The sequence below is a fragment of the Herpailurus yagouaroundi genome, unplaced genomic scaffold (assembly GCF_014898765.1).
Source record: "Herpailurus yagouaroundi ecotype Mexico unplaced genomic scaffold, PumYag 165, whole genome shotgun sequence".
NCBI classification, from domain to species: domain Eukaryota; kingdom Metazoa; phylum Chordata; class Mammalia; order Carnivora; family Felidae; genus Herpailurus; species Herpailurus yagouaroundi.
Window position 1 is genome coordinate 33626028 of NW_024412406.1, and position 26745 is coordinate 33652772.

At 36.3% G+C, this 26745-nt stretch overlaps 1 protein-coding gene across 4 annotated transcripts in view; it reads right to left on the minus strand.

Moving 5' to 3' along the window:
* Positions 1-7497: 7497 nt before the first annotated feature.
* UBE2V2 (ubiquitin conjugating enzyme E2 V2) overlaps positions 7498-26745 on the minus strand; it is a 61496-nt gene continuing 42248 nt past the window's right edge. For all 4 annotated transcript variants that reach the window (XM_040487830.1, XM_040487832.1, XM_040487831.1 and 1 more), the window contains one exon: positions 7498-11114. In XM_040487830.1, coding sequence (XP_040343764.1) covers positions 10968-11114 — 147 coding nt within the window. In that variant the 3' untranslated portion in view covers positions 7498-10967. The remainder of the gene's footprint in view (positions 11115-26745) is intronic.

The following is a 26745-nucleotide window of genomic DNA, read 5'->3' on the forward strand; positions in this document are numbered from 1 at the left end:
ATCACAGTTTCAACTTTCTTTTTGCTCGTCAGAACAAGTTGATGTTAAAAATCATATGGAAATGCAAAGGACCCAGAATAGCCCAATCTAAAAAAACAAGAACATTGGAGGATTCATACTTCTTGATTTCAATACTTACTGCAACGTTACAGCAATCAAGACAGTTAAGTGTTGGCATTAAGGCTAGACTTACAGATCAATGCAATAGAATTGCAAGTCTGGAAATATATATATATATATATATATATATATATATATATATATATGTATATATATGTATATATATGTATATGTATGTATATATGTATATATATGTATATGTGTATATGTGTATATATGTATGTATATATGTATATATATATGATAATATATATATGTCATAATATATATGACAAATTGATTTTTGACAAGGGTGCCAAGACCATTCAACAAATGGTGCCAAGATAACTGGATATCACCATGCAAAATAATAAATTTGGAACCCTTCTTCACACTATATATAAAAATTAATTCAAATGAATCAAAGACCTAAATGTGAAAGCTAAAAGTATAAAATTTGGAGAAGAAAACATAGATGTAAATCTTTGTTAATCAGTCAGGACCAACAGGAGATGATAGATAAACAACCAGATAGACTAACAGACCAATCAATCAATAGAGATAGATAAACAGATGATGTATGGATACATACATACATACACACATACATAGACAGACACAGCATAGAGACTGACTTATTTTAAGAAACTTGCTCAACTGACTGTGGGGATCTGGAAAGTCTGAAATGTGTAGGACAGACTGGCAGGCTGGAAATTGAGGCAGGACTTGATGCAGAATTTATTCTCCACTAGGAAACCTCAAGTGTTTCTCTTAAGGCCTTCAACTGATTGGAGGAGCCTACTCACATTATTGACAGCAGTCTCCTTTACTTAAAGCCAGCTGATTGTAGATATTGTCTGTATCTGCGTCTACATCTATAAAGTATTTTAACAGGTATCCTGGATTAATGTCTGATTAAATAACTGGTTACTATAGACTAGCCAAGTTGACAACATAAAACTAGCCATCATAATGACTTTGGACTAAGCAATGATTACTTAGATGCACCAAAGTACAAACAACCAAAGAAAAAAATAGAAAAATTGGACTGCATAAAAATTAAAAACTTTTGTGCATCAAAGAATACTGTCAAGAGAGTAAAAAGACAACACAAAGAATGGGTTGCAAACCAGGTATCTGATAAGGGTCTACTACCCAGAATATATAACATTTCTTACATCTCAACAATAAAACAACAAAGGACACAATTTTAACAAGAGGCAAAGGACTTGAATAGACATTTCTCTAAAGAAAATAAATAGCCAACAATCTTGTAAAAAGAGGCTTAGCATCATTAGTGATTAGTAAAAACCACAATGAAATACCACTTTATACCCATTAGCATTGCTAGAATCAAAAACAGTAAGTGTTGACAAGGATGTGGAGAAATCAGAACCCTCACACTCTGCTGGTAGAGATGTAAAATGACACCACTTCAGAAAACACCCAGGCAGTTCTTCAAATGATTAAACACGGCTACCATATGACTCAGCAATTCTACTCCTAGGTGTCAACCCAAGAGAAATGAAAACATATGTCCATGCAAAAGCTTATACACAAAAAATTAATTTAAAAACAAAATAAAACAAAATCTTCAATCCAGGCTAGAACACAATTATTTAGAAAGTGAGCTGATAGCAAAGTTCTGGAAGTCACTGTGGGGTTTTTATTTGCCTTTTACTCTTTGTTCAGAGACAATTCAGAAAACTAGTATATTTGGTAACAACAGGTAATTTTCAGTGGCTAAAATATTTTCTGACATGAAGGTGACTCATGATATCACTACTCCCCATCTGTGATTCTAGCAAGATACACCTTCAACATAGCTGACTCTTGACAAGTAGCTGAGTTCTTCCTTGCCCAGGGAACACATCTAAACGCATTGGTAATCGAATACTTAGAACCATCATTATTACATGAGAAATGATTCTCAAAAGAAATGGTCTCAAAACTAGAGAACAGTCATATTCATCCGTGAGTGTGGACAGGAAGGCCACAAATAAAATAACAATACAACCTCAGAAAGAGAAATGTCTGTAGTGCTTGGAATGTTTTAAGAGGCATTCCACCTAACCCCACATTATGTGTTGAAGTTCAGAACTAGAGAGAAAGAAATTAAAATAAAGATCACCCAAGGGGTGCCTGAATAGCTCAGTCGGTTGAGCATCTGACTTCAGCTCAGCTCCTGATCTCAAGAAGGCTCATGAGTTCAAGCCTCGTGTAGGGCTCTGCACTGGATAGCTCAGAGCCTGGAGCCTGCTTCAGATTCTGTCTCCCTCTTTCTCTGCCCCTCCCCAGCTCATGCTCTGTCTCTCTGTCCCTCTCAAAGATAAACATTAAAAAATAATAATAGTAACTTAAAGTTCTTAAACCTACTAGAAAGAAATCTCCTTTGTTTTGCAAAAACAAAAATCTGGGGTGGAATCACCCCTACACCACCACCCCCAAACACATACAAACACACATGCTTTGACAGTCTGCAGAGCTCAAGTATGGGGCTGGAGAAGAACACCAGAGGAATTAACAGCAGAGGGCCAGAAAAGTAAGCAAGAAGGGAGAATTCAGAAAGAGAATCAGCACACTCTGTAGTGTGCTCCTCTGTAGAGAGCAAGAGAATGAGCTTAAGCACCCAAACATAGTTTACATTTCCTATTCAAGAGTGTCTGCTATATGCTAAAGACACTTCCGTTACTTTTCCCCGAATTACTGTATATTAGACCCTTTGGTACTGAAAGTTTGGTCCACCAACGAAAGGACACGAGTGGGAGTTAAGAAATACTGAACCTTAGGCCCTATCTCAAAGGTACTGAATTAAATTCTGTATTTTGTTAACAACCCCCTCCCCCAAAATGCCATTAAAATCTGAGTTTTGGTCTAACACTGCTAAATTAAATCCTTTCCAGACTGCACACTATATGCAAATAAAACTATTATTCTGTGTGCCCCCACAGGACCAGCAAGACTTAACACATTGTAAAGCATTCTATGATACTTAGAGCACACACTGTAAATGACTGAAAAATCAATGAACTTGGCTCTGAAAACATCTCAGAACTTCCCTACTCCAACTTCCTTTTCATGGGTGAGGAAACTACTCCAGAACATGTAGGCTGTCTAAAGTCTATGTTATTTTTAAATGACAATACAACCCTTTAACAATTCACAGGTTGTCAAACACCAGGATGAGCAAACCAATATTTAGGTATGGTTTCTATTCTCTTTAAAGGATATGCTATCAATCATAATATACATAGATGTTCAAGAACCTTAGGAGTCCCAAGGATAGGTGTTTTTTATGAACGTCTCCCAAATGACAACACTTCACCACTTCTCTTGGTATTTGCCACTATTTGCCAACCGCTAAGCCCTAGTAGATTGTAACCATAAGACACTGTGTGACGCTCACCACTGTATACATGCCGGGTGGACTGTAGGAACCTAATACACTTCTGTTGAATTAATGAATATAACTAACCAAATAAAATCAACTGATCAAAATCAGACAACTGTTACTGGTAAAGCCAGTATTAAAAGCCAGTCTTTTAACACCTAGCAGGGGAATTAGGAGCAAATATTAACTTAATCCACATTTTAACTTTGCTTCATAAAAACCAATTGAATAATCATTTACTAAGGTTCTAACCTCTCCAGGATTATATTACATACAACCGCAGAAGGCAAGGTTTAGTAAGAGGAAAGCCCTACTCTTGAGATTTGCTTCAACACACCACATAATGACATTTACTACAAGTAGACTTTTCTGCAGGGGGTAGGTGGAGTCCACAACTCAAGGGACTTCACTGTGATTATATTCACAAGTGAAGATGATTAGTGGAAGAGGTAAATTCAAAATATAGTTTCATTTTCCTTTAATCCCATTCCTTAGCACATACATAGGTTTTATGGTAGGTTGCATATATGAAATTTTCTACTGGAATGCAGTCGAAATAGTGGGGCTTTCAGCCCAAGTTATGCAAGCCTTCTTTTGAGCTACAGGTAAGTTACCTCTTTCCAATGGATGTCATCATGGAGACCTGTTGCTGGGGCCGAAGCAACTGTGCCCATCCAGAGGTGGATCCACCAGGCCTACTACCCCAAATGCAGAAGAGGGAAGTGTTAGGGGTGCCAGGCATGCCTGACTCTTGGTTCCAGCTGAGGTTATGATCTAGCAGTTTCATGCGTTCGAGCCCCGAGTCGATCTCTGCACTGGCAGCATGGAGCCTGCTTGGCATTCTCTCTCTCTCCCTCTCTCTCTGCCCCTTCCCCCACTCGCCCTGTCTCTGTCTCTCTCAAAATAATTAAACTAAAATAAAACTAAAAATAAACTCATCCAGAATGCACAAGCAGGTTAAATGAAGTCTACACAACCTCATATAACATCGTGAAAAATCAGCCCACACTTTACATAGTAGAGACTTGATGCAAATGCATATTTTAACATCATTTAAGATTTAACGCTCTTAGATTAATAACATTATTAAATGCTAGCTAGCATTTATTGATCACTCTATATCAGACTGTAATTAAAACATTCATATTATTTGATGAAACCACAACTCTGGGTAAACATGGACTTTACAGAAGAAACTGAAGGTAGTTAAAGAGGCTGACTGGCCCAAAGTCAAAGGGCATATGGCAAAATGGTATTTGCCCCAGGACTTGTACTAGCTTCCTCTCTACTGTTCTTTGTTATCAATATTACTATTCTGTTCCCCTTAGAACCTTATTGCTAATGGGCACTTAGGCTCTCTCCATGCAGATGTGATCATTCACTCAAAAACCAATAGTTGACCATAATTTAAATGTATGTGTCACCTCAATATTATCATCTGTATCCATGTACTTAGTAAGTAGCATTTCACAAGGACTTAACACAGGGAAGTCTTGAAAGTAACTTCCCTAATGTGTTTGGTAAACAGAACTCAATAAAGTTTTCATCACATAAAAAGTTACCTCATTTCTGGCAGTCATGATTCCAACAATTTGTAATCCAAATAAATAATTCTAACATTTCTTTGCAGCCCAATTCATTTGTTTTCAAAAGGTGGTATTTTTAATTATCTTAAGTATCTCAAATAAGAAAACATCCAATTCTTTATTTTTAGTTTCAAAAAGTATACTTTGGAGGTATGTCATTTAAAACTCAAATAATTTAATTATTGGAATAGATTTATAAATAACTTTACACATTTATTATTGTGATGATCATGACCACCATATTTGGATGCTTGGACATCAAGCCTCAGAAGCAAAGCCAAAAACCTCAACACATGAGGACAGAGGAGGACAACAGTGATAGGCTGAGAAAAAGACCTACAAATCAGAGTGGTAAAGAAGTTAGGAGAGGATTCAGGTGAAGGAAACAGGATTACAAACATTAACAGAGGTGATAAACAAAGGGCACGTGGTAGGAAGGAGGCCCTAACAAGTGGTTCAAGCTGGTGAAGCAATCTCCCAAGAGTATTCTTCAAATTCATGGTTAGTTTTGACGTCAAAGGAAGAAGATGGAAGGGATCACAACCAGGATGATGGGGAAAACTGAAAGTGCCTAAAGGAGCCGAAAGGAAACACCCAGTCAACAGGACAGAACAAAATTGGTCACAAGAAGAACAAACGTGACCATGGACTGTGAAAAGGAAGATTCCCCAGAGAATGATGGTAGAGTAGTCAAAACAGAAAGGGAGGGGCCTCTTTTAACTGCAGTTTATATTTTAAACCAATAAACATATTCAGCACCCCTTACAACTGAGCTTGGGGATCGCACCATTTAGCTTGAAGACACCTTGATTAAAATGTGTTACCCTAAATTAAAATGTTATCAATATATCAAGTTATCTATCATCACTGATCATAAATAATTTTCCTTCCTATGCAGGATCACACTGACAGCAAAGTGAATATCACTCTAATACTTCATAATCAAAGGTTTAAGACAACTGTGGGTCTCAAAGTACACTCAGGAGTTTTAGTTCTTTTCAAACTGTCTGGCTAATAGAAAAGAATAATAGACTTAATACAGAACTGTATTTACATCAAATGAAGGTCAGATCACATAGCAAGGATGTTTCTGTGGCAATCTGGCAAGAGAAAAAAAGGTAAAAAAATGTGAGGTCGAGCAGCACACCACAGTATAGACATGGAAGAAAGAAGAAAACAGAAAGGAAAAGACAGAAAAAGGCAAGAGATAACACCAATATATACATTTCAAGCAGATTAAATAAAACATCCTCAATTCTAAATTATTTTACATTTTAATTACTCTGTAGTTGTATGCAATTTACTTTATAATTTTATAAAGGCCCAAGAGCATATACAACATTTGCATTAGTACAGTTTTATGCATTAAACAATGTTTTAACAAAAATAATTCAAAACAATGCTGAGTCCACAAGTATTATTTTTCTCCTTAAAGAAGTCCATACATTACTAAAGACTAAGAAACCCAGGCAACTAAGTATTTTACTTTTCTTGTGTACTCAATTATTTTCACTTGAGTATTGCAATTATTGAAGAAGTCTATTGCCCACTTTATCTAGATTTTTTAAATTATAGCAATAGAAAGATAATTTATGGTAACAGATATAATCTGGACATCTGACAATCATTATTACTTACTTGGCTTGAAAAGGAGTAAAACAATACATTTCTCTTTGTCAGTTATCAACTGTGAAGAAAATCTACTTTCGGTCCTCTATTAAAGTAAAGGCTGCTAAACCACAAAAGCTGCAAAATACCACCCTGTAATAAAGCATTTACAATTACCATACGTGTTGATTGCAACTAATTTTACTACAATATGAGGATATCCTGTTAAAACCTCACTTCACATTACATTGTAAATTTTCCAGATTACCTTGTTATCTAATGTTTTAAAACAAGGCCATTATATGGCATGAAAAATATACACTCAAGTGTTAATAGTGATTCCTTATAATTTTTGAAAAAAATATTTTTAAAAATTACTCAACTACTGCACTGAACAACTAAAAGTGTTTACTCTCAACTCAATAATTTGCCTCTTTACTGACCACAGGTTTCTCATTACTATTGGGATTCTTAGTGCCGACTGTTAGCCTTCCTTTGGGGGCAGAATATTAACTTCACTTTTGCAGAATTTCTTGGCTGCCAAAACTTCTAGACACACTTACAGAGCTAATTATTGAACAAGGACGAGACAAAATAATTCACAGAAGTCTGCTTTTGGCAGATGGATCGCTGCACAAACCTTACATGGTATTTGGTCAGTTACTTCAGAGACAAATGATTACTGAAATCTAAGTTAAGAAAGTGAGATCTATCTGGCTTTCATCATTGATTTCCTAAATGAACTGGCCAAAAAAACTTGTGGGTTGTTCTTACAGACTATATGTAAAATGAGATGAAACAGACCCTTAGGAATTTTTTTTTTTTTGGTGAGAATATCCTACTAAGGATGTAAACACCATGGCAACCTCTTCCTATCCAATTATTATTTTTTTAATCATGTACTCACCCCAGGAGTTTCCAAAACTCCCTTATTTCACAAAACGATGGTTCTGACGTCACTTTCTGTATCATCAAATACCTTCAAAATTTTCTCTTCAGAAAATGCTCAGGGTGTATCTTTTATTTTCAATGCTCCACTATAATTTTAAAATAACATTTTCAGTGTGAACTATGGTAAGATTTCCATCCACTCTTTGTAACTTCTATAAGACATACTAACTTTAGCATAAAAGATACTTTATTTCCATACATTTCCTGCTTTTTAGTAAACAAAGTACTGGGTGGGAATTAACAGCTAATGCTCTTACCAATTCTGTAATGCACTGCATCCATTCCTTTTTATGTTTCTATTTTATATTCAAAATACATATACTGTCCAGAATTGTGAAAATTGGAAACTTTTTGTGAAAATAACCAAAAATCAATCAAGTTGGTACTGGAAAATTATATTGATAGTTATCAGAAAAGTAAAATCAGTGCCTTTCACATCCTCCCCAGCAATAAATGATACTATGATTCTACACGTCTAAAAAACATACTTCTAAAAAGAAATCAGGGGAAAAATAACCTTAAATACCTCCCAAATCCCATTATTCATGACTTTATCATTAGTACCTATAGTTTTTAAAATGCACGTCAGAACATAGTCATGTGCTCACTAAAAACGTTAACATCGTTCTGACCAAAGTAATTTCATGATGCACCTACCAGAACCACCCAAAGCCATACACACCAAATCTATTAAGGATAATGTGCTAATAGTTTCCATCTGCCTCCTCGAAATTTTCAATACAATATTAATTTTACATATATTTATCAATAATATTTTTCAGTGGGAAATATTTAAATCAATGAGTTGGCATTAAGTTATCCAGACTAATTAACCATATGTAGTGAAACTAATATACTCTCCAAGCACTCAAACTGAAGTGATAAATTCTTTTAAAAGGATAATCTGAAATTATAAATTTCTTATGTATTACACCCAGAAGACTCAAATACTACTGACTATCCTTACAAATGTTTGTGTCAGAATTCTGAAAACCCCTAATAAATGCCATTACTTTAAAATATTCGTAAAATGTTACAATCAGCAATTCTGAAAACTAGTAATTAAAACCATTAAAGCATAACACTGACCTAACAGGACAAGAATTTTATTTTTGTAATCTTTATTAATATATGATCATCCCCCTAGGGTCACAACTGCTAGCCTTTTAAACAAGTTTCAAAGGCAATTTTACAGTTCATTTAATACCACACATTCCTACAACCTTAGCCACTTTAGAAAACAAAGGAAAAATTGCTTCAAAAATGCAGCCTTAGAAATGTTACTGTAATTAAGAGCAGCTCTACATTAGCTCCTTCCATAATCAACCAGTGTGTTTTAGATTGCCATGTATATCTTGATTGTGACATGCAAAATGGGTTCTGCTTTGGGAACTGGCTAATTGGCATGCAGATTTCTGCAGAGATCCACAGTCCCAAAGACAAAACAGAGGAAATAAACATTCTAGGGCTGACTCACACAACATATACTTGAGAGAAGAAACCCTTCACAATAGTGGACATGGGAAAAGGGAAAAGGACAAGTGACCAAGTACTCAGACTCTCAGCCCATCACTATATAAATTTAACAGCATTCAAATGGTTATTAGCCCCCATGTGTGACAAGACACATTCTCAAAGTGGAAAAGGAGTTAAACTGATTCAGACCATTGGCAATGGTCTTGCATATGATGCCATTGTAATTCAAGTTCATCTTCAACCATTTAAAATTTTTAAGAATGTATTCCAAGGTAAGAATTCATTTCAAACCTACTTTAATAAATTACACATGCACTAATTTGTGTGTATATATTTTCTATCTGTCATTTGAAAGCATTTTAAACCTCTTTTGATAATGAAAAAGAATAGCCATGTTGAAATTAGTAACTTTAGACAAACTGTCACTGACTTTTATGTATTATTGATCAAGAAAAAGTAGCCCAGATCTTTAACTTTGAATGAACTGATAAAAACATGTCAGGACACCTTTGAGAAATTTGTCCTTGCTACCTGACCACCTTTCTATTTTCTGCAGTGAATTCATAAGAAGGGAGTATTTTTAACAAAGTAGTATACCCAGTGCTTTGAAATGAAAAAGTGACCTAAAGCCTATTTCGGTAAAGGCAGAACACAAATGAACTTTCAGGTCAAAATTAGCGTCTGCCAAAGTGGAGATTAAGTGAAACTGGATACAATTAATCCCAATTAGTAAGCATTAAAAGCACTAGGGGAAGACATGTCACAGAAAACTAAAGAACTAAAAATGGAATGTGTACTTGGATCATCTGTAGTCTATAATTCTATAAGAGTTGCTAGAATTCAAACATTTTTAAATAATATTTCTGGTAAACTCAAATTCAAAATATAATTAATACCCAGGATTCCTCCTTCTCCAAAGAAGAAATTAAACTAATTCGGTAATTTGTTCTCGGAGATACTCTGCAAATTCCAATTCACAAGAAGTATACAAAATAGGGTAATAATAAAAGGTGTTTATAGATGAATAGCTACAATAATTCCAATTTTTGCTACCTCAGCAAGGTACTGTACATATACCACATCAATATAATAGAAATGGCACGGTTTCTGAGGACACGTTCCACATTTTATTTACATTTTAAGACTAACTTTAATCTCAAAATCACATATCCATACACCTATTTCCTTTTTTTGTTGATTTCACTTAAATGCATGGTTTGTCAAACAAAGACTGTAAACAAATATTTACCATGTCTGTTACATGTAACACACAGGAACGGCTTTTAACAGATACTCATCCGCCTCCCCCACGACATTTTTTTATCATAAATACAGGTATCAAAACAATCCTGAACATATTTTTGATACTACTAGTAGTCAGCACCCACACCGCTTCAAAAATTAACACAATTTGTGACAAGATTCATTGTACCTGCTACTTTAGACAATTTCAACTTGAAGCTCTTTCGCTAAACAAGATGGATAAAGCATGCCATTTCTGTTTTTCCTTCTTGAGATTTTTTTACTTTTCAGAAACACACATGCTTCCACAGCATCTGACTCTTCTCTCCATGCTTTCATCTTGTAAACCTGAATTCTATTTTGAGTACTCCAGGTTTATGCTTAAATGACAGTGCCTTAACAAGAGAAAAAAAATGGTGCTGCATTTTTCCTCCTGTAAGCTGAAAACATAATGGTGTACATATATTAAATATATTCTTACAAATGTCCAGGTCATGTTTACCAGCTGGAATTCTTTTACTTAATGTGTGGGTATTTTGCATTGTGATATTTAATCAAGACATTAACATGAGTAGAAGGCTGTTGATTTAAGACAAGTTTGAGATCCACTAAAATTAATTGTTGTATGTTTGTCCTTCTGGTGGCTGTGGAAGCTTCATATTTTCTTTGGACATCATTAGACGTCTTAGCTCTTGAAGTACAACTTTAATGCTATATGAGTTTTGCCATTTTGCTAACACTGGTATGCTCCGTGCATCCACCTGAAACGGGGGGAAAAGAGCAAAATTAACTACGAAATTTAAAGTACTATGGCACCGACTTACTATACATACTTCTATAAGAAGTGCTTTTAAAATTCATAGCCTGGCTCTACTTTCACAAAAGAAACACTATGACACTACAAGTTCATAATACAGGAAAAATAATCCTTTTGTAACAGGTATTTCCTAAAAATTTGTCTTTTTGGTGTGTATGCTTTTTTATATCTTACACTAAACATGTAGTGAACTTTGGACAACAGACATAAACAAATGTTACATTAAATAACTACACTGTAAACATAGTTGCCAAATCCTTCTTGATGAGACAACGTCTGAAGGTTCCTCTCCATTTCCAATGCCACTACCCAGAATCTGGGTAATTATCTCCACTGGAATTTAGAAAAGAGCTGTTAAACTGATCTCTGCTTTTGGATTTTTCTTATCAATGTCTTCTCTGCACTATACTAAATTAACCTTCCACTGTAGAAGACTGACAGAATGGGGCTGGAGCAACTTCAAAGCCTAATTCCCAGGTAACTGACATCACATGACCTGGCTGGCCATTCCCCGGAAAACCCCACTCACAGGCATGTTTGTTTGTTTGTTTTTAAGTTTATTTATGTATTTTGAGAGAAACAGAGACAGCATGAGTGGAAGAGGGGCAGAGAGACAGAGGGGGTTGGGGGGAATATGAATCTCAAATGGGCTCCAATGCTGTCAGCACAGAGCCCGGACACGGGGCTTGAACTCAGGAGACCATGAGATCACGACCTGAGCCGAAACCAAGAGTCGGATGCTTAACTGACTGAGCCGCCCAGGGGTCCCTCAGGGTTTTTTCTTTATCTGACCTCAAAAGTCACCCACTGAGTACTGCATATTCCTCCTCCCACCCACATCCACACCTACCCCAGGCATTTTTCAAAAATAATCAGTGTCAATTGTTTTAACATCTCTGCTGCCTGGGGAGACAGTAACAGGTCAAACAGGAAGGTGTTCAAAACATTTCAGAGGAATAATTGGGAAATGAGATGTCCACAGGGGCTTTGAAAAGTTCCAACATATGCCTGTGAATCTAGAAGACCACACATGTACAGAATTGTACAAGGGCTCAACAGAAGAATTGATATGCTCTCACCTGTGGCTGACCTTGAGCAACACATAATAAAGATTACAAAGTAGGATTTATCCCAGAACTGTAAGTTGGCTCTGGATTTTAAAAAGCCAGTCAACATAATATACGATATTAACAGAATAGAGAACAAAAATCATAATTATTTCAATAAGCATAAGAAAGCATCTGATAAAAATCCAACAACTTTTCTGATAAAAAACACTCAACAAACCAGGAACAGAAGGGAACTTCCTCAACTTCATAAAGGGCATCTCTAAAAACCTCTAGTTAACATATTTAATCATCACCGCTACTCAAGATTGTACTGGAGGTTTCAGCCAGGCAATCAAGCAAGAAAATGAAATGAGACCTCAGATTGAAAAGAATGACTAAATCAATCTCCATTTGCAGATGACATGATCTTGTATACAGAAAATCCTAAGGTATCCATTAAAGAAACTAGTAGAGCTAATAAACAAATACAACAAAGCTACAGGATACATGATCAATTTATAAAACCATGTTTGTAGGGGCACCTGGGTGACTCAATTGGTTGAGTGTCCCACTCTTGATTTAGGCTCAGATCATGATCTCAGGGTCAAGGGATCAAGCCCACACCAGCTCCATGCTGAGTCTGGAACCTGCTTGAGATTCTCCCTCGGCCCCTCTCCCCCAGTCTCTCTCTCTTTTTAAAATAAAAAATAAATCAATTAATTTTAAAAAACCCACGTATGTATGCAATAAACAATCTGGAAATAAAATTAAGACAACGATGCCATTTATAATTGGGTAAGAATAAAATACATAGGTATAAATTTAACAAAAGAAGCGTAAGACTCATATAACGAAAACTATAAATTACTGTTAAAAAAAAAAAATCAAAGACCTAAATAAATGGAAAGACATCCCCCATACATGGATCAGAAGACCTAATATTGCTAAGATGACAATACTCTTTAATGTAGTCTACAGATTTAATAAAGGCCCTATCAAAATTTCAACTACATGAGTTGTTTTTGTTTGTTTTGTGTTTTTATAGAAATGAACAAGATTATTCTAAAATTCATGTGGAAATGTAAGGAACACAGAATAGCTAAAACAAAAAAAATAACAAAGGTTTTCCAATGTTAAAACTTACTACCAAGGCAGTTATCAAGAAGGGTGGTGCTTACTTACATAAGGATGAACATCACATCAATGGAATACAATGGAGAGCAGAAAAGTCAAGTAATCTTTTGACAAGAGTGCCAGGAATACATATACAATGGGAAAAGGATAGCCTCCTCAATAAATGGTGTTGGGACAAATAGATATCGACAAACAAATGAATGAAGTTGAGCCCTTAACTCACATCACACACAAAAATGAACTCATACACATAAATTAAGAGCTAAACCTATTTAAAAAAAAAAAAAAACCTCTTAGAAGAAAACAGGAGTAAATCTTCATTACATTGGATTTGGTAATGGTTTCTTTAATATCTACTGCCATAAACACAATTCAACAAAAAGATAAATTGGCTACATCAAAACTTAAAATTCTGAATTGCAAAACATAACCATCAAGAAAGCATAGACAATCCACAGAATGAGAGAAAATACTTGCAAATCATATATTTCATAAGGGGCTCTCATTCTATATATAAAGAACTCATACAACTCAGTAATAAAACACCAAATATCTCTCAATTAAAATGTGAACAAAAGCATATTTGTGGCAGACAGCTGTTACAAACTGTGTTCTCCCCAAATCCATACGTTGAAACTCTAAGACCATAGGGATGATATTAGGAGCTGAGATCTTTGGGAAGTAATTAGGTTTAGATGACATCATAAGGGTAGAGCTCCATGATGGGATTAGTGTCCTTTTTAAGAAGAGAAAAACTAGAGCTTGCTCTCTCCTTCAAGAAAGGGACAGTAAGATGTTAGTCATCTACAATTCATCATGAAGGTCCTCACCAGAACCCAACCTTGCTGATAATACTGATCTCAGGTTTCTCGGCCTCCAGAACTGTAAGAAATAAATTTCTGTTACTGAAACCACCCAGTCTATGGTATTTTTGTTATGTCAACCCAAACTGCCAAAAATCTTACAAATCCCAATATTCATGTCCTATATAATCCTTTCCTTTGAGTATGGTGGACCAGACTTTATGACTTGCTTTATGAAGAGAATGTTGGGATGTTTATTTCCGATATTAAGTTACAAAAATACAGTGATTTCACCTTGCTCTTTCTTGCTTTCACTCACTTGCTTCACAGACAGAAGTCAGCTGCCATGTTCCAAACTGCTCTGTTCCACCCTGGCAAGGAACTGAGGGTGGTGTCTGGGAAACAGTATGCAAGAAACTGAGGCCCTCAGTACAAAAACCCAAAAAGAAATGAATCCTGCCAACAACCACATAAGTGAGGTTAGACTGGATGCTTCCTTAGTTGATCTTCACATGAGACCATGGCACAGGCTGACATCTTGATTGCAACCCTGGGAGAGTCCCTGAGCCATAGGACCCAGCAAAGCTGTACCTACATTCTTAGCCCACAGAAACTATGAGATAATTAATCTTTGTTGTTTTAAACCACTTTAATTTAAAAAAAAAAAAAAAAAAGGCCCTGAATAGACATTTCTCCAAAGAAGATACGCAAATTACCAATAAATATGTGAAAAGATGCTCAACATCATTAGCTTAATCCAGGAATTGCAAATCAAAACCACAATGAAATACCACTCCACGCCCACTTTGGATGGCTATAATCAAAAAGACACAGTAACAAGTGTTGACAAGGATGTGGAAAAGTTGAAACCCACACACACTGTTGGAAAGAATGCAAAATGTTATGTCCATTTTGAAAACCAGTCTGGGAGAAGGGCCAACATGGCGGAACAGGAACAGCATGGAAGGTTTTTTTAAATCTCTCGTCCCTGAAATGCAGGCAGATCAACACTAAACACCTAGAAAACTGATTTGAGGATTAACACAACAATCTGCACAAACTGAACGACAGAACTCGGCAGGAACATGGCACAGAGAGGTGAACTGGGAGAGAGAGAAGCCGTGGAGGGCAGAGAGCTGTTTTTGCTTGCAGACAGAGGAAGGAGACAGGGGAGAGAGTACAGGAAAAGCACTCCTCCCCTGGCAAAGCAGCTGGAGAGAAAAAGGAAGAGTGGAAACAGCCACAGGGACTGAACAAAAAAGGAAGAAAGGAGAAAGAAGAGAGTTTAAATTCCATTAAGATACTATAAACAGGGGGGGTGGTGTAGAGTCTGAAATTCCACAGATTGATACCTGGCAGTGCTCTGGTGAGAAAGGCAAATCCCTGGGAGCAGAGAGCAAGGTCCTCGGGGTCCTCGGGCCGCATGGAGGGAGACATTTCCCCTGCTGGGAAGGCATTTGGTGGAGGCAGTGTGCCCCCCACCTCCAACCCGCCACAGGCAAAGGTCCCAGCAGACCCTGAAGAACAGCCACATTCACTGGTGTTGGAGCGAGGATGTTAAGGGTGAAGCCTGGCACCAGATGTGTGTTGTGATTTGCCATAATCCCTGAAATGCTGCTGCTACACAATCACACCACTTCTGGGGTGGACTGGCGCGCCGCCACAGTCTCTGGGCATCGGCAGCAACACAGTCTTGCGAACATTCCTGGGGGCGGGCTGGCACCCAGCCACATCTCCATGAGACCCTCCCCTACAGAGTCAGAACAGGTAAAAGCTACAGTCTCTCAGAAGTGAAGGGTTGCGAAACAAAGACGCACCTGAGATACAACTCAGGAGGAAGGTGCCACCTGGCAGCCTGAAAGCTTGGTCACAGACAGTGTAAAAGCAAAGAGTGGATGGAAGCAAGAAACAAAGGAGGGGTGCTTGATTGCCAGTCGGGGAGACCACAGAGCTCTGATACTAGAGCATGGGTAGCTAGGTGACACCATTTTTGTCCGTCCCATGCAGGCACATACATGCCTATACATGCCACAAAAATCAATGCAGTAAGCTAAGCAGTGCCACCTAGTGGAAAATGGAGCTGTTACACTAAGCCCCACCCAACTGGGACAACCTCACTCTTGAGGACCACAAGTCCCACCATCTGCTTGGCTTACACACTATAAAGTGCTTCACAGTTTGACTTCTAGGGGAAACTAGATGTAATTTCAATCATCTTTGATTCTGTTCACTGGGCCATCATTCAATTTTTTTTTTTCCTTTTCTTATTCTTGGGCATAGAGAGAGAAAAAATTTACTTGTATTTTCCATTTTTATTAAAAGATTTTTCTTTAATTTTTATCCACTGTATTTTTTACTGTCCTGTAAAATCTTTACAATCTATTTCCTTCCATCATTTCATTTTATTCTATTTTATTGTATTCATTTTTTCAAATTTTCAAACGTTTTCCTTTTTTCTTTTCCCTTTCCTTATCTTTCCCTTTTTCCTCTAATCTATCAAATTTCTTTCAACAACCAGAACAAAACACGTCTAGGATCTAGCATCCTTTATTTGATTTTTTTGTGTTGTTTTAAATTTTTTTTTTTTTTACTTTATTCCTTTTCTTTCTTCAAAGGGACAAAATGAAGGAATTCACCCCAAAAGAAAGAACAGGAAAATGATCGCCAGGGATGTAATCAACACAGATACAAGCAAGACGTCTGAATCAGAATTTAGAATCATGATAATAAGAATACTACCTGGGGTTGAAAATAGATTATAACTCGTTTCTGTGGAGATAAAAGAAATAAAAGCTAGTCAGGGTGAAATAAAAAATGTTGCAACTGAGCTGCAATCTTGAATGGATACCACGGCAGCAAGGATGGATGAGGCAGAGCAGCGAATAAGCGATAAAGGACAAACTTAGAATAGTGAAGCAGAAAAAAAGAGGGAGAAGAAGGCAAAAGAGCATGATATAAGAATTAAGAGAACTCACTCATTACAAAGGACTAACATCAGAATCATAGGGACCCCAGAAGATGGAGAGAGAGAGAAAAGGGTAGACGGGTTTTGTAACCAAATCATAGCAGAAAACTTTCCTAACCCGGGGAAAGATACAGACATGAAAATCCAGGAAGTACAGAGAACTCCCATTAGATCCAATAAAAACGGACCATCAACAATCATAGTCAAATTCACAAAATAGGCAAGGAAAGAATCATGAAAACAGCAAGGGAAAAAGAGTTCATAACCTACAAGGGAAGACAGATCAGGTTTGCAGCAGACCTATCCACAGAAACATGGCAGGGCAGAAAGGAGTAGCAGGATATATTCAATGTGCTGAATCGGAAAAAAATGCAGCCAAGAATTCTTTATACAGGAAGACTGCCATTCAAAATAGAAGTAGAGATTAAAAGTTTCCCAAACAAAAATTAAAGGAGTTCATGACAACTAAACCAGCCCTGCGAGAAATTTTAAGGAGGACTCTCTGAGGGGAGAAAAGATGAAAAAGAGAAAAAGAAAAAAAACCAAAAGACCAAAAGCAACAAAGACTAGAAAGGACCAGAACACACCACCAGAAATTACAATTCTACAGGCAACATAATGGCAATAAATTCATATCTTTCAGTACTCACTCTAAACGCCAATTGACTAAACACTCCAATCAAAACACATAGGGTAACAGAATGGATAAAAAAATAAGATCCATCTATATGTGGTTTACAAGAGACCCATTTTATTTATTTTTTAATTTATTTATTATTTATTATTTATTATTGAGAGACAGAGACAAGCGACGCATTTTAGACCTATGACTCCTTTAGATTGAAAACAAGGGGATGGAGAAGCATCTATCATGCTAATGGTCGCCAGAAGAAAATCAGAGTCTCTATACTTATTTCAGACAATCTAGATTTTAAAATAAAGACTGTAACAAGGGATGAAGAGCATTATATGATAATTAAGGCGTCTATCCACCAAGAAGATCTAACAATTATAAACATTTATGCTCCAAACATGGAGGCACTCAAATATGTAAATTAATTAGTCACAAACATAAACTCATTGATAATAATACCATAATAGTAGGAGACATCAACACCCCACATACAGCAATGGGCAGATCATCTAAACAGAAAATCAACATTGAAACAATGGCTTTGAATGACACACTGGACCAGATGGACTTAACAGATTTATACAGAACATTTCATCCTAAAGCAGCAGAAAATACATTCTTCTCCATTGCACATGGAACATTCTACAAAACAGATCATACTGGGACATAAATCGGCCTTCAACAATTACAAAAAGATCAAGATCATACTGTGCATATTTTCAGACCACAACACTATGAAACTTGGTATCAACCACAAAAAAAATTTGGAAAGATAACAAATACTTGAAGACTAAAGACCATCCTACTAAAGAACGAAGTTAACCAAAAAGTTAAAGAGGAAATTAAAAAGCACATGGAAGCCAATGAAAATGATAACAACACAGCCCAAAACCTCTGGGACACAGCAAAGGCGGTCATAAGAGATTAAGTATATAGCAATCCAGGCTTTCCTAAAGAAGGAACAAAGGTCTCAGATATACAACCTAACCCTATACCGTAAAGAGCTGGAAAAAGAACAGCAAATAAAACCCAAAACCAGCAGAAGACAGGAAATAATAAAGATTAGAGAAGAAAGCAATGCTATTGACACAAAAAAACAGTATAACAGATCAATGAAACCAGAAGCTGGTTCTTTGAAAGAATTAACAAAATTGATAACCCCCAGGTGAGTCTGATCAAAAAGAAAAAGGAAAGGACCCAAATAAATAAAAACAAGATTGAAGGAGGAGAGACCACAACGAACATGGCAGAAACACAAACAATAAGAGATTATGAGCAATTATATGCAAATAAATAGGCAATCAGGAAGAAATAGACAAATTCATAAAAACATATAAACTACCAAAACTAAACAGGAAGAAATAGAAAATCTGAACAGACCCATAACCAGTAAAGAAATTGAATTAGTAATCAAAAATCTCCCTGAAAAGCAAGATTCAGGGGCGACTGGCTACCAGGGGAATTCTACCAAATATTTAAAGAAGACTTAACACCTATTCATTTAAAGCTGTTCCAGAAAAAATAAAGGAAAACTTCCAAACTCATTCTATGAAGCCAGCATTACCTTGATTCCAAAACAGAAGACCTCAACAAGATATTAGCCAACGGTATCCACCAATACATTAAAAAAAATTATTCACCACGACCAAGTGGGATTTATACCTGGGATTCAGAGCTGGCTCAGTATCTGCAAATCAATCAATGTGATACATCATATTAATAAAAGAAAGGATAAGAACACATAAACCTCTCAATAAACGCAGAGAAAGCATTTGACAAAATACAGCATCCTTTCTTGATAAAAACCCTTAAGAAAGTACGGAGAGAAGGATCATACCTCGAGATCATAAAAGCCACATATGAAAGACCCAGTGCTAATATCATCCTCAGTGGGGAAAAACTGAGAGCTTTCCCCCTAAGGTCAGGAACAAGACAGGGATGTCCACTCTCACCAATGTTATTCAACATAGTATCCAAAGTCTTAGCCTCAGCAATCAGACAACACAAAGGAATAAAAGACATCCAAATCAGCCAGGAGGAGGTCAAACTTTCACTCTTCACAGATGACATGATACTCTATATGGAAAACCCAAAAGATTCCACCAAAAAACTGCTACAACTGATCCATGAATTCAGCAACATCACAGGATACAAAATCAATGCACAGAAATCGATGGCATTCCTATACATCAAAAATGAAGCAACGGAAAGGGAAATCAAGGATTCGATCCCATTTACAATTGCACCAAAACCATAAAATACATAGGAATAAATCTAACCAAAGAGGTGAAAACTCTATACACTGAAAATTATAGAAAGCTTATGAAACAAACTGAAGAAGCCACGAAAAAAGGAAAAATATTCCACGCTCCTGGATTGGAAGAACAAATATATGTAAAATGTTAATACTACCCAAAGCAATCTACATATTCAATGCAATCCCTATCAAATAATACCAGCATTCTTCACAGAGCTAGAACAAACAATCCTAAAACTTGTATGGAACCAGAAAAAAAACCCAAATAGCCAAAGCAATCTTGAAAAAAAACCCCGAAGCTGGAGGCATCACAATCCTGGGCTTCACAATGTATTACAAAGCTGTAATCGTCAAGACAGTATGGTTCTGGCACAAAAACAGATACTCATATCAATGGAACATAAGAGAAAACTCAGAAATGGGCCAACAAACGTATGGCCAACTAATCTCTGACAAAGCAGGAACAAATATCCAATGGAATAAAGTCTCTTCAGCAAATGGTACTTAGAAAACTGGCCAGCAACATGAAGAAAAATGAACCTGGACCACTTTCTTACACCATACACAAAAAGTCAAAATGGATGAAGGACCTAAACATAAGACAGGAAGCCATCAAAATCCTCAAGGAGAAAGCAGGCAAAAACCTCTCTGACCTTGGCCGCAGCAACTTCTTACTCAACATAGTTCCAGGGGCAACACGTCTAAAAGGCATCCAATGGAATGGGAGAAGATATTTGCAAATGACATATCAGATAAAAGGTTAGTATCCAAAATCTGTAAAGAACTTTATCAAACTCAATACCCAGAAAACAACCCAGTGAAGAAATGGGCAAAAGACACGAATAGGCATTCTCCAAAGATATCCAGATGGCCAACCAACACATGAAAAAATGTTCAACATCACTCATCATCAGGGAAATACAAATCAAAACCATAATGAGACATCACCTCACACCAATCAGAATGGCTAATATTAACAACTCCGGCAACAACAGATGCTGGTGAGGATGGAGAAAGAGGATCTCTTTTGCACTGCTGGTAGCAATGCAAACTGGTGCAGCCACTCTAGAAAACAGTATGGAAGTTCTTCCAAAAATTAAAAATAGAACTACCCTACAACCCAGCAATTGCAGAACTAGTTATTTATCCAAGGGATACAGGTATACTGTTTCAAAGGGGCACATGCACCCAAATGTATACATAGCAGCACTATCAACAATACCCAAAGTATGGAAAGAGCCCAAATGTCCATCAACAGATGAATGGATAAAGATGATGTGGTGTGTGTGTGTGTGTGTGTGTGTGTGTGTGTGTGTATACATACCTATATATATGTATGTGTATGTGTGTATATATATATATATATATACATACATATATATATATATAGGTATGTATACATACACACATACATACAATGGAGTATTACTCAGCAATCAAAAAGAATGAAATCTTGCTATCTTCAACTACATGGATGGAACTAGAGGGTATTATGCTAAGCGTAATTAGTCAGAGAAAGACAAGTATCATATGACTTCACTCATATGAAGAAATTTAAGATAGAAAACAGATGAACATAAGGGAAGGGAAGCAAAAATATAAGAACAGGGAGGGGGATAAAACATAGGAGACTCTTAAATATAGAGAACAAACACAGGGTTGCTGGAGGGGTTGTGGGAAGGGGATGGGCTAAATGCATAAGGGGCATTAAGGAATCTACTCCGTGAAATCATTGTTGCACTATATGCTAATTTGATGTAAATTTAAAAATTAATTAATTAACTTTTAAAAAAAGAAAGAAAGAAACACAGTCTGGCCATACCTCAAGAAGTTAAACATAGAGCCACCATATGACCCAGCAATTACAATCCTAGGTATACATCCAATAGAAATGAAAGTTTTAACCATACAACCTTGTACACAAATTTTTGCTGCAGCATTCATTATTCATGACAGCAAAAAGTAGAAAAACCCAAATGTCTATCAGGCGATGAATGGATTAACAAAATGTATAGACAGATTTATATAATGGAATTATTATTCAGCAATAAAATGTTATAAAAGTTATAAAAAGTTATAAAGTACTGATACATGCTATAATATGGATGAACCTTGAAAACATGTTAAGTGAAAGAAGCTAGTTGCCAAAAAACACATATTATGATTTCATTTATATGAAAAGTCCAGAATAGGCAAATCTATAAAGACAGAAAGATTAATGGTTGTTTAGGGTATGGGACGGTGGAATAGGAAGTGACAACCAATGGGTAGGGGGTTTCCTTTGAGAGGGACAAAAATATTCTAAAACTTGACTGTGGTAATGGGTCCACAACCCAATGAAAACTAAAACACCACTTAATTATATACACTTTGAATGAACTGTACGGTATGCAAATTATATCACAATAAACTGCTTAAAATAGAAGAGGAAAATAATTTTCAAATAATTCTCTTACAAGTAACTGAAGCAATAAGAAGAATGTTATAACGTTAAGATGTACTTAAAGGGCTTCCTCTAATGATTTAACTTCAGCAGTAGCAAGCCCCTTAGCCTGTTTTAAATAGACTCCACTAGCAAATAAGAGTTTTCAAGTGGAGAGAATACCAAGCTTTTTCCAAAGCAGAAACAAACACTTCTAGCTGTAAAGTTACATGATAGTTAAATAAACATAAGCGATTGCAACTCCTGTGAAATACCAACAGGGTACGTACACACACACACACACACACACACACACAATGGGGAAAAGAAGATGAAGAAGAGAGAGGAGGAAGAAAAGAACATGGGAAAATAAATATCATGTCAGAACAAATCTGCATCTTATCATTCTACAATATACAATAACTTCCAAAACTTGAGACTTCACAGCATAAAGCACTACTATTTGTGCTTTCCTGTGCTAACCACCCGTAAGGAATAATTTTGCCTTGTTGTATTACATAAACATAAACCAAACTTACTAAAGCAACACTCAAAATTCATCAGGTACTTAACCTCAAAATGATATAAAATTATTCTGGCACATGACCAATGGTCAGTGTGAGGTTCTGGGCATCTATTTACTAGTTATGAATGTAGTATTTTAAATTCTTAAATATCCATCAGGAGAAAAACTGATGTCCAGTGTACTCACCCTATTTCTAACCTTCTATATACACAACCTATGCTCTAATAATTAAAATCATTATTTCTTTTTCTTTTCAAATCCCCATCCCAGGTTGGCCATATGAGCATTGGTGAGAACGTACGATCACAGGATACTGTTACACACAGCCAGCAGGACAGATGCAGATACAACCCTGTGGAGAGTAGCTGGCAATTTTCAATCAAGTTGAAGGCAAGCCCTACACTTCAGCACACATTCCACTTCTAGGTGGATGTCCTGGAGCAGTGCTATGTTCCATGGAACAGAGTACGTTCAATGGAATGACGCCATGCCTTGAGCTAATTTTTTACTGGTCCACCACAAGACAGACACAGAAATGTGTTTCAAGATTTCTATGGTAATTTGACAGAGAAATTCTTGTTTTAAAAACCTGAGCTTATACAGTAAAACCTTGGCTTTTGAGCCTAAATCGTTCCGGAAACATGCTTGTAATCCAAAGCAATTGTATATCAAAGCAAAGTTCCCATAAGAAATAATGGAAACTCAGATGATTCACTCCACAATCTAAGAATATTCACATAAAAATGATTACAACAATATAATATGAAATAATAAAGAAAATACAAAATATAAATGAAAATAAACAAATTAACCTGCACTTACCTTTGAAAACCTTCGTGGCTGATGTGAGGGAGACAAGAGAGGAGGGTTACTGTGTAGGACAACTTTCACTATCACTAACTGATGTTGACTATAGTACAGTATTAATAAACTCTTATCATTTACTGTATTTAATGTAACTGGCAAAAAGGCAGCAGAGGAAAGGGTCTGTATCTGCAGGCAGCCTGACCTAGAATGAAGCAACGCATTCCTAAGCTTACTCTTGTCTGGAAAAGCAAAGGACTGTCCACAGGTGCCAAAGTGACAAAAAGACACTAGTGCCAATTGTGGGCACCTTCCAACATTCTGAAAAATCACTGATTTCTGCCAAACACCGCGGCCTGAGACCAAGCATCTGAGCATGGGAGATGATCACCCACAATCCCGCAGAGAGAGAGAGAGAGTGAGAGTGAGAGAGAGAGAGAGAGAGAAGAGAAAGAGAGAAAAGAACCATGGCTCAGTGGTGATCATATGACGTTCAATGTCACATAATACTCGTATTGCAAGACATCAATCATTTATCACGTTATGATTTATTAGAAAGGTTTGCTCATCTTGCAGAACACTTGCAGAACAAGTTACTCACAATCCAAGGTTTTACTGTATTTTCTTTTTTATTTCATTTTCTTAGTAATTTTTATTGTATTTTACACAAGTACTGATCTACAACATATTGGATACCAACAAACCAACCATTAAACACTCAAGTCTTAAGAAACACTGCCCCAGGGTAGAAGAATACTTATATAAGAATGTCCATTGTAGCAATCTTTTCAGTGAAAACTGAAAACGGCCTAAATGCCCAGCAAGTGAAAAACAGAGTATTAAAAGGAACAATCTAATTTAAATGACTCAACACGGATGAAACTCAAAACTCACTGACGTGATTCCACACAAAAGTAATACGATATAGAGGTATACACACACGTGCATAGTTAAAGCATAACAATCATGCATGAAAGTGATAAACATCAAATTCAAGATGAGATTACTTAGGAGGAAAGTAGAAGGGGAAACTGGGGAAAGGCACACAGAGTTAACTACTTATAATGTAGTCTTTCTTTTAAAAAAGGCTATTACAAACAAGACCAAAATGCTAAGATGTGACAAGGGAAAATGGACGATGTTGGTTATATCACTTTTCTAAAATTTGTCTATGTATCAAAAATATTTCTTTTAAAAACACCAAAAATGAAAACAAAGAGAAAAGTAGTAATAAATTAATAGAAACTGCTACAAAGGAAAAGATTATCAGAGTAAAAAAAGGGACAGAATTCAAGAAAAGACTTTTTGAAGAAAGTGACTTTTACACAGAAAAGGGAAGGATCTGTAAGGATTAGCCAGAGTGGGGGAGATGTCCAGACAGGAAGAACAGTGCACTGATCCTGAGGCAAAATGAAAGGCATGCAGGGCAGTGTGGACCCTGTGAGTCCCAATGAACCATGGCAAAAAGCATGCACATTGTGGTTGAAGTCATTAAAGGATCTTAAAGCACAGAAGTGACATAACACAATTTGTATTTTAGAAAGATCCTTCTGGGATACATGCACCCCAATGTTTATAGCAGCACTATCAACAATACCCAAAGTATGGAAAGAGCCCAAATGTCCATCGATGGATGAATGAATAAAGAAGATGTGGTCTATATATACAATGGAATATTACTCGGCAATCAAAAAGAAGGAAATCTTGCCATTTGCAACTATGAGGATAGAACTGGAGGGTATTATGCTAAGTGAAATTAGTCAGAGAAAGACAAAATCATATGACTTCACTCAGATGAGGACTTTAAGAGACAAAACAGATGAACATAAGGGAAGGGAAACAAAAATAATATAAAAACAGGGAGGGGGGACAAAACAGATGAGATTCATAAATATGGAAACAAACTGAGGATTACTGGAGGGGTTCTGGGAGGGGGGGATGGGCTAAATGGGTCAGGGGCATTAAGGAATCATTGTTGCACTATATGCTAATTTGGATGTAAATTTTTAAAAATAAAAAAGAGATTAAAAAAAAAAGAAATTCCCTAAACAATATCCTTCTGTATGTTCAAAATGTTTTATAATCCTGCTTCTATCACATCTCTTAATATTATTTATCATAGAAATACTTAAGTATGCACACTGTAATTTCTAGAATAACCACTGAAAAAACAAAAATAGAATGAAAAATTTTGAGAACCATTTCAAAAGCAGAAAAGCAGCAAAAACCACATGGAAAATGAGAAACCACAAAATAAAATGATTCATTAAACCTAAACACATCAATAGTATATTAAATGTAAAGGGACTAAATAGTCCCAATAAATTACAAAGACTGACAGACTGACAGGAAGGACTCTCAGAACCCAGCTTTTAGGTGGCATGCATCAGGTAGGGAGATTTGTAAGTGACCAGCAGGTTCAGAGCTGAGACTTCCAATGACCTGTCCACCTTCTTCCTGTCAGGGTCATGCTTTCTTCTAGCATATCCAGCAGGGAAGCACTTGCCATTGTGGGGCCTAGCTGTGGGTCTGCATACTAGACTGAGTTGGGGGCTAGAGGGCTAGTTCTGTGTGTCCAGGGTTCAATTTGTTACCAGAGGGAATTACAAATGTGAAACAGATGAAATATGGAATAAATCCTACTGTGATGAAATAGTGTGTTGGTATAAACTTACAGTTTTTAACAGATGATAGGTAAGGCAGGTATATAAATAGATAAATAGGAAGGAAAGAGGGAGGGAGGCTAGGTATACACACATGATACATTGGGTAAGATAAAAAAAAAAAAGACAGTATATAAAAGAATATTTTTAAGATGTTAATTACTACTAGTGAGGAAAAGGAATACAGGAATAGGATGAGAAGGAGCACACAAGAAGTTAAGGACATTGATAACATTCTATTTCCTAAGATGGATGATGTTCATTTTATTATTATTGTGTTATTACACTTTCTAACATGTATTTTGCATGTGAGTGTAC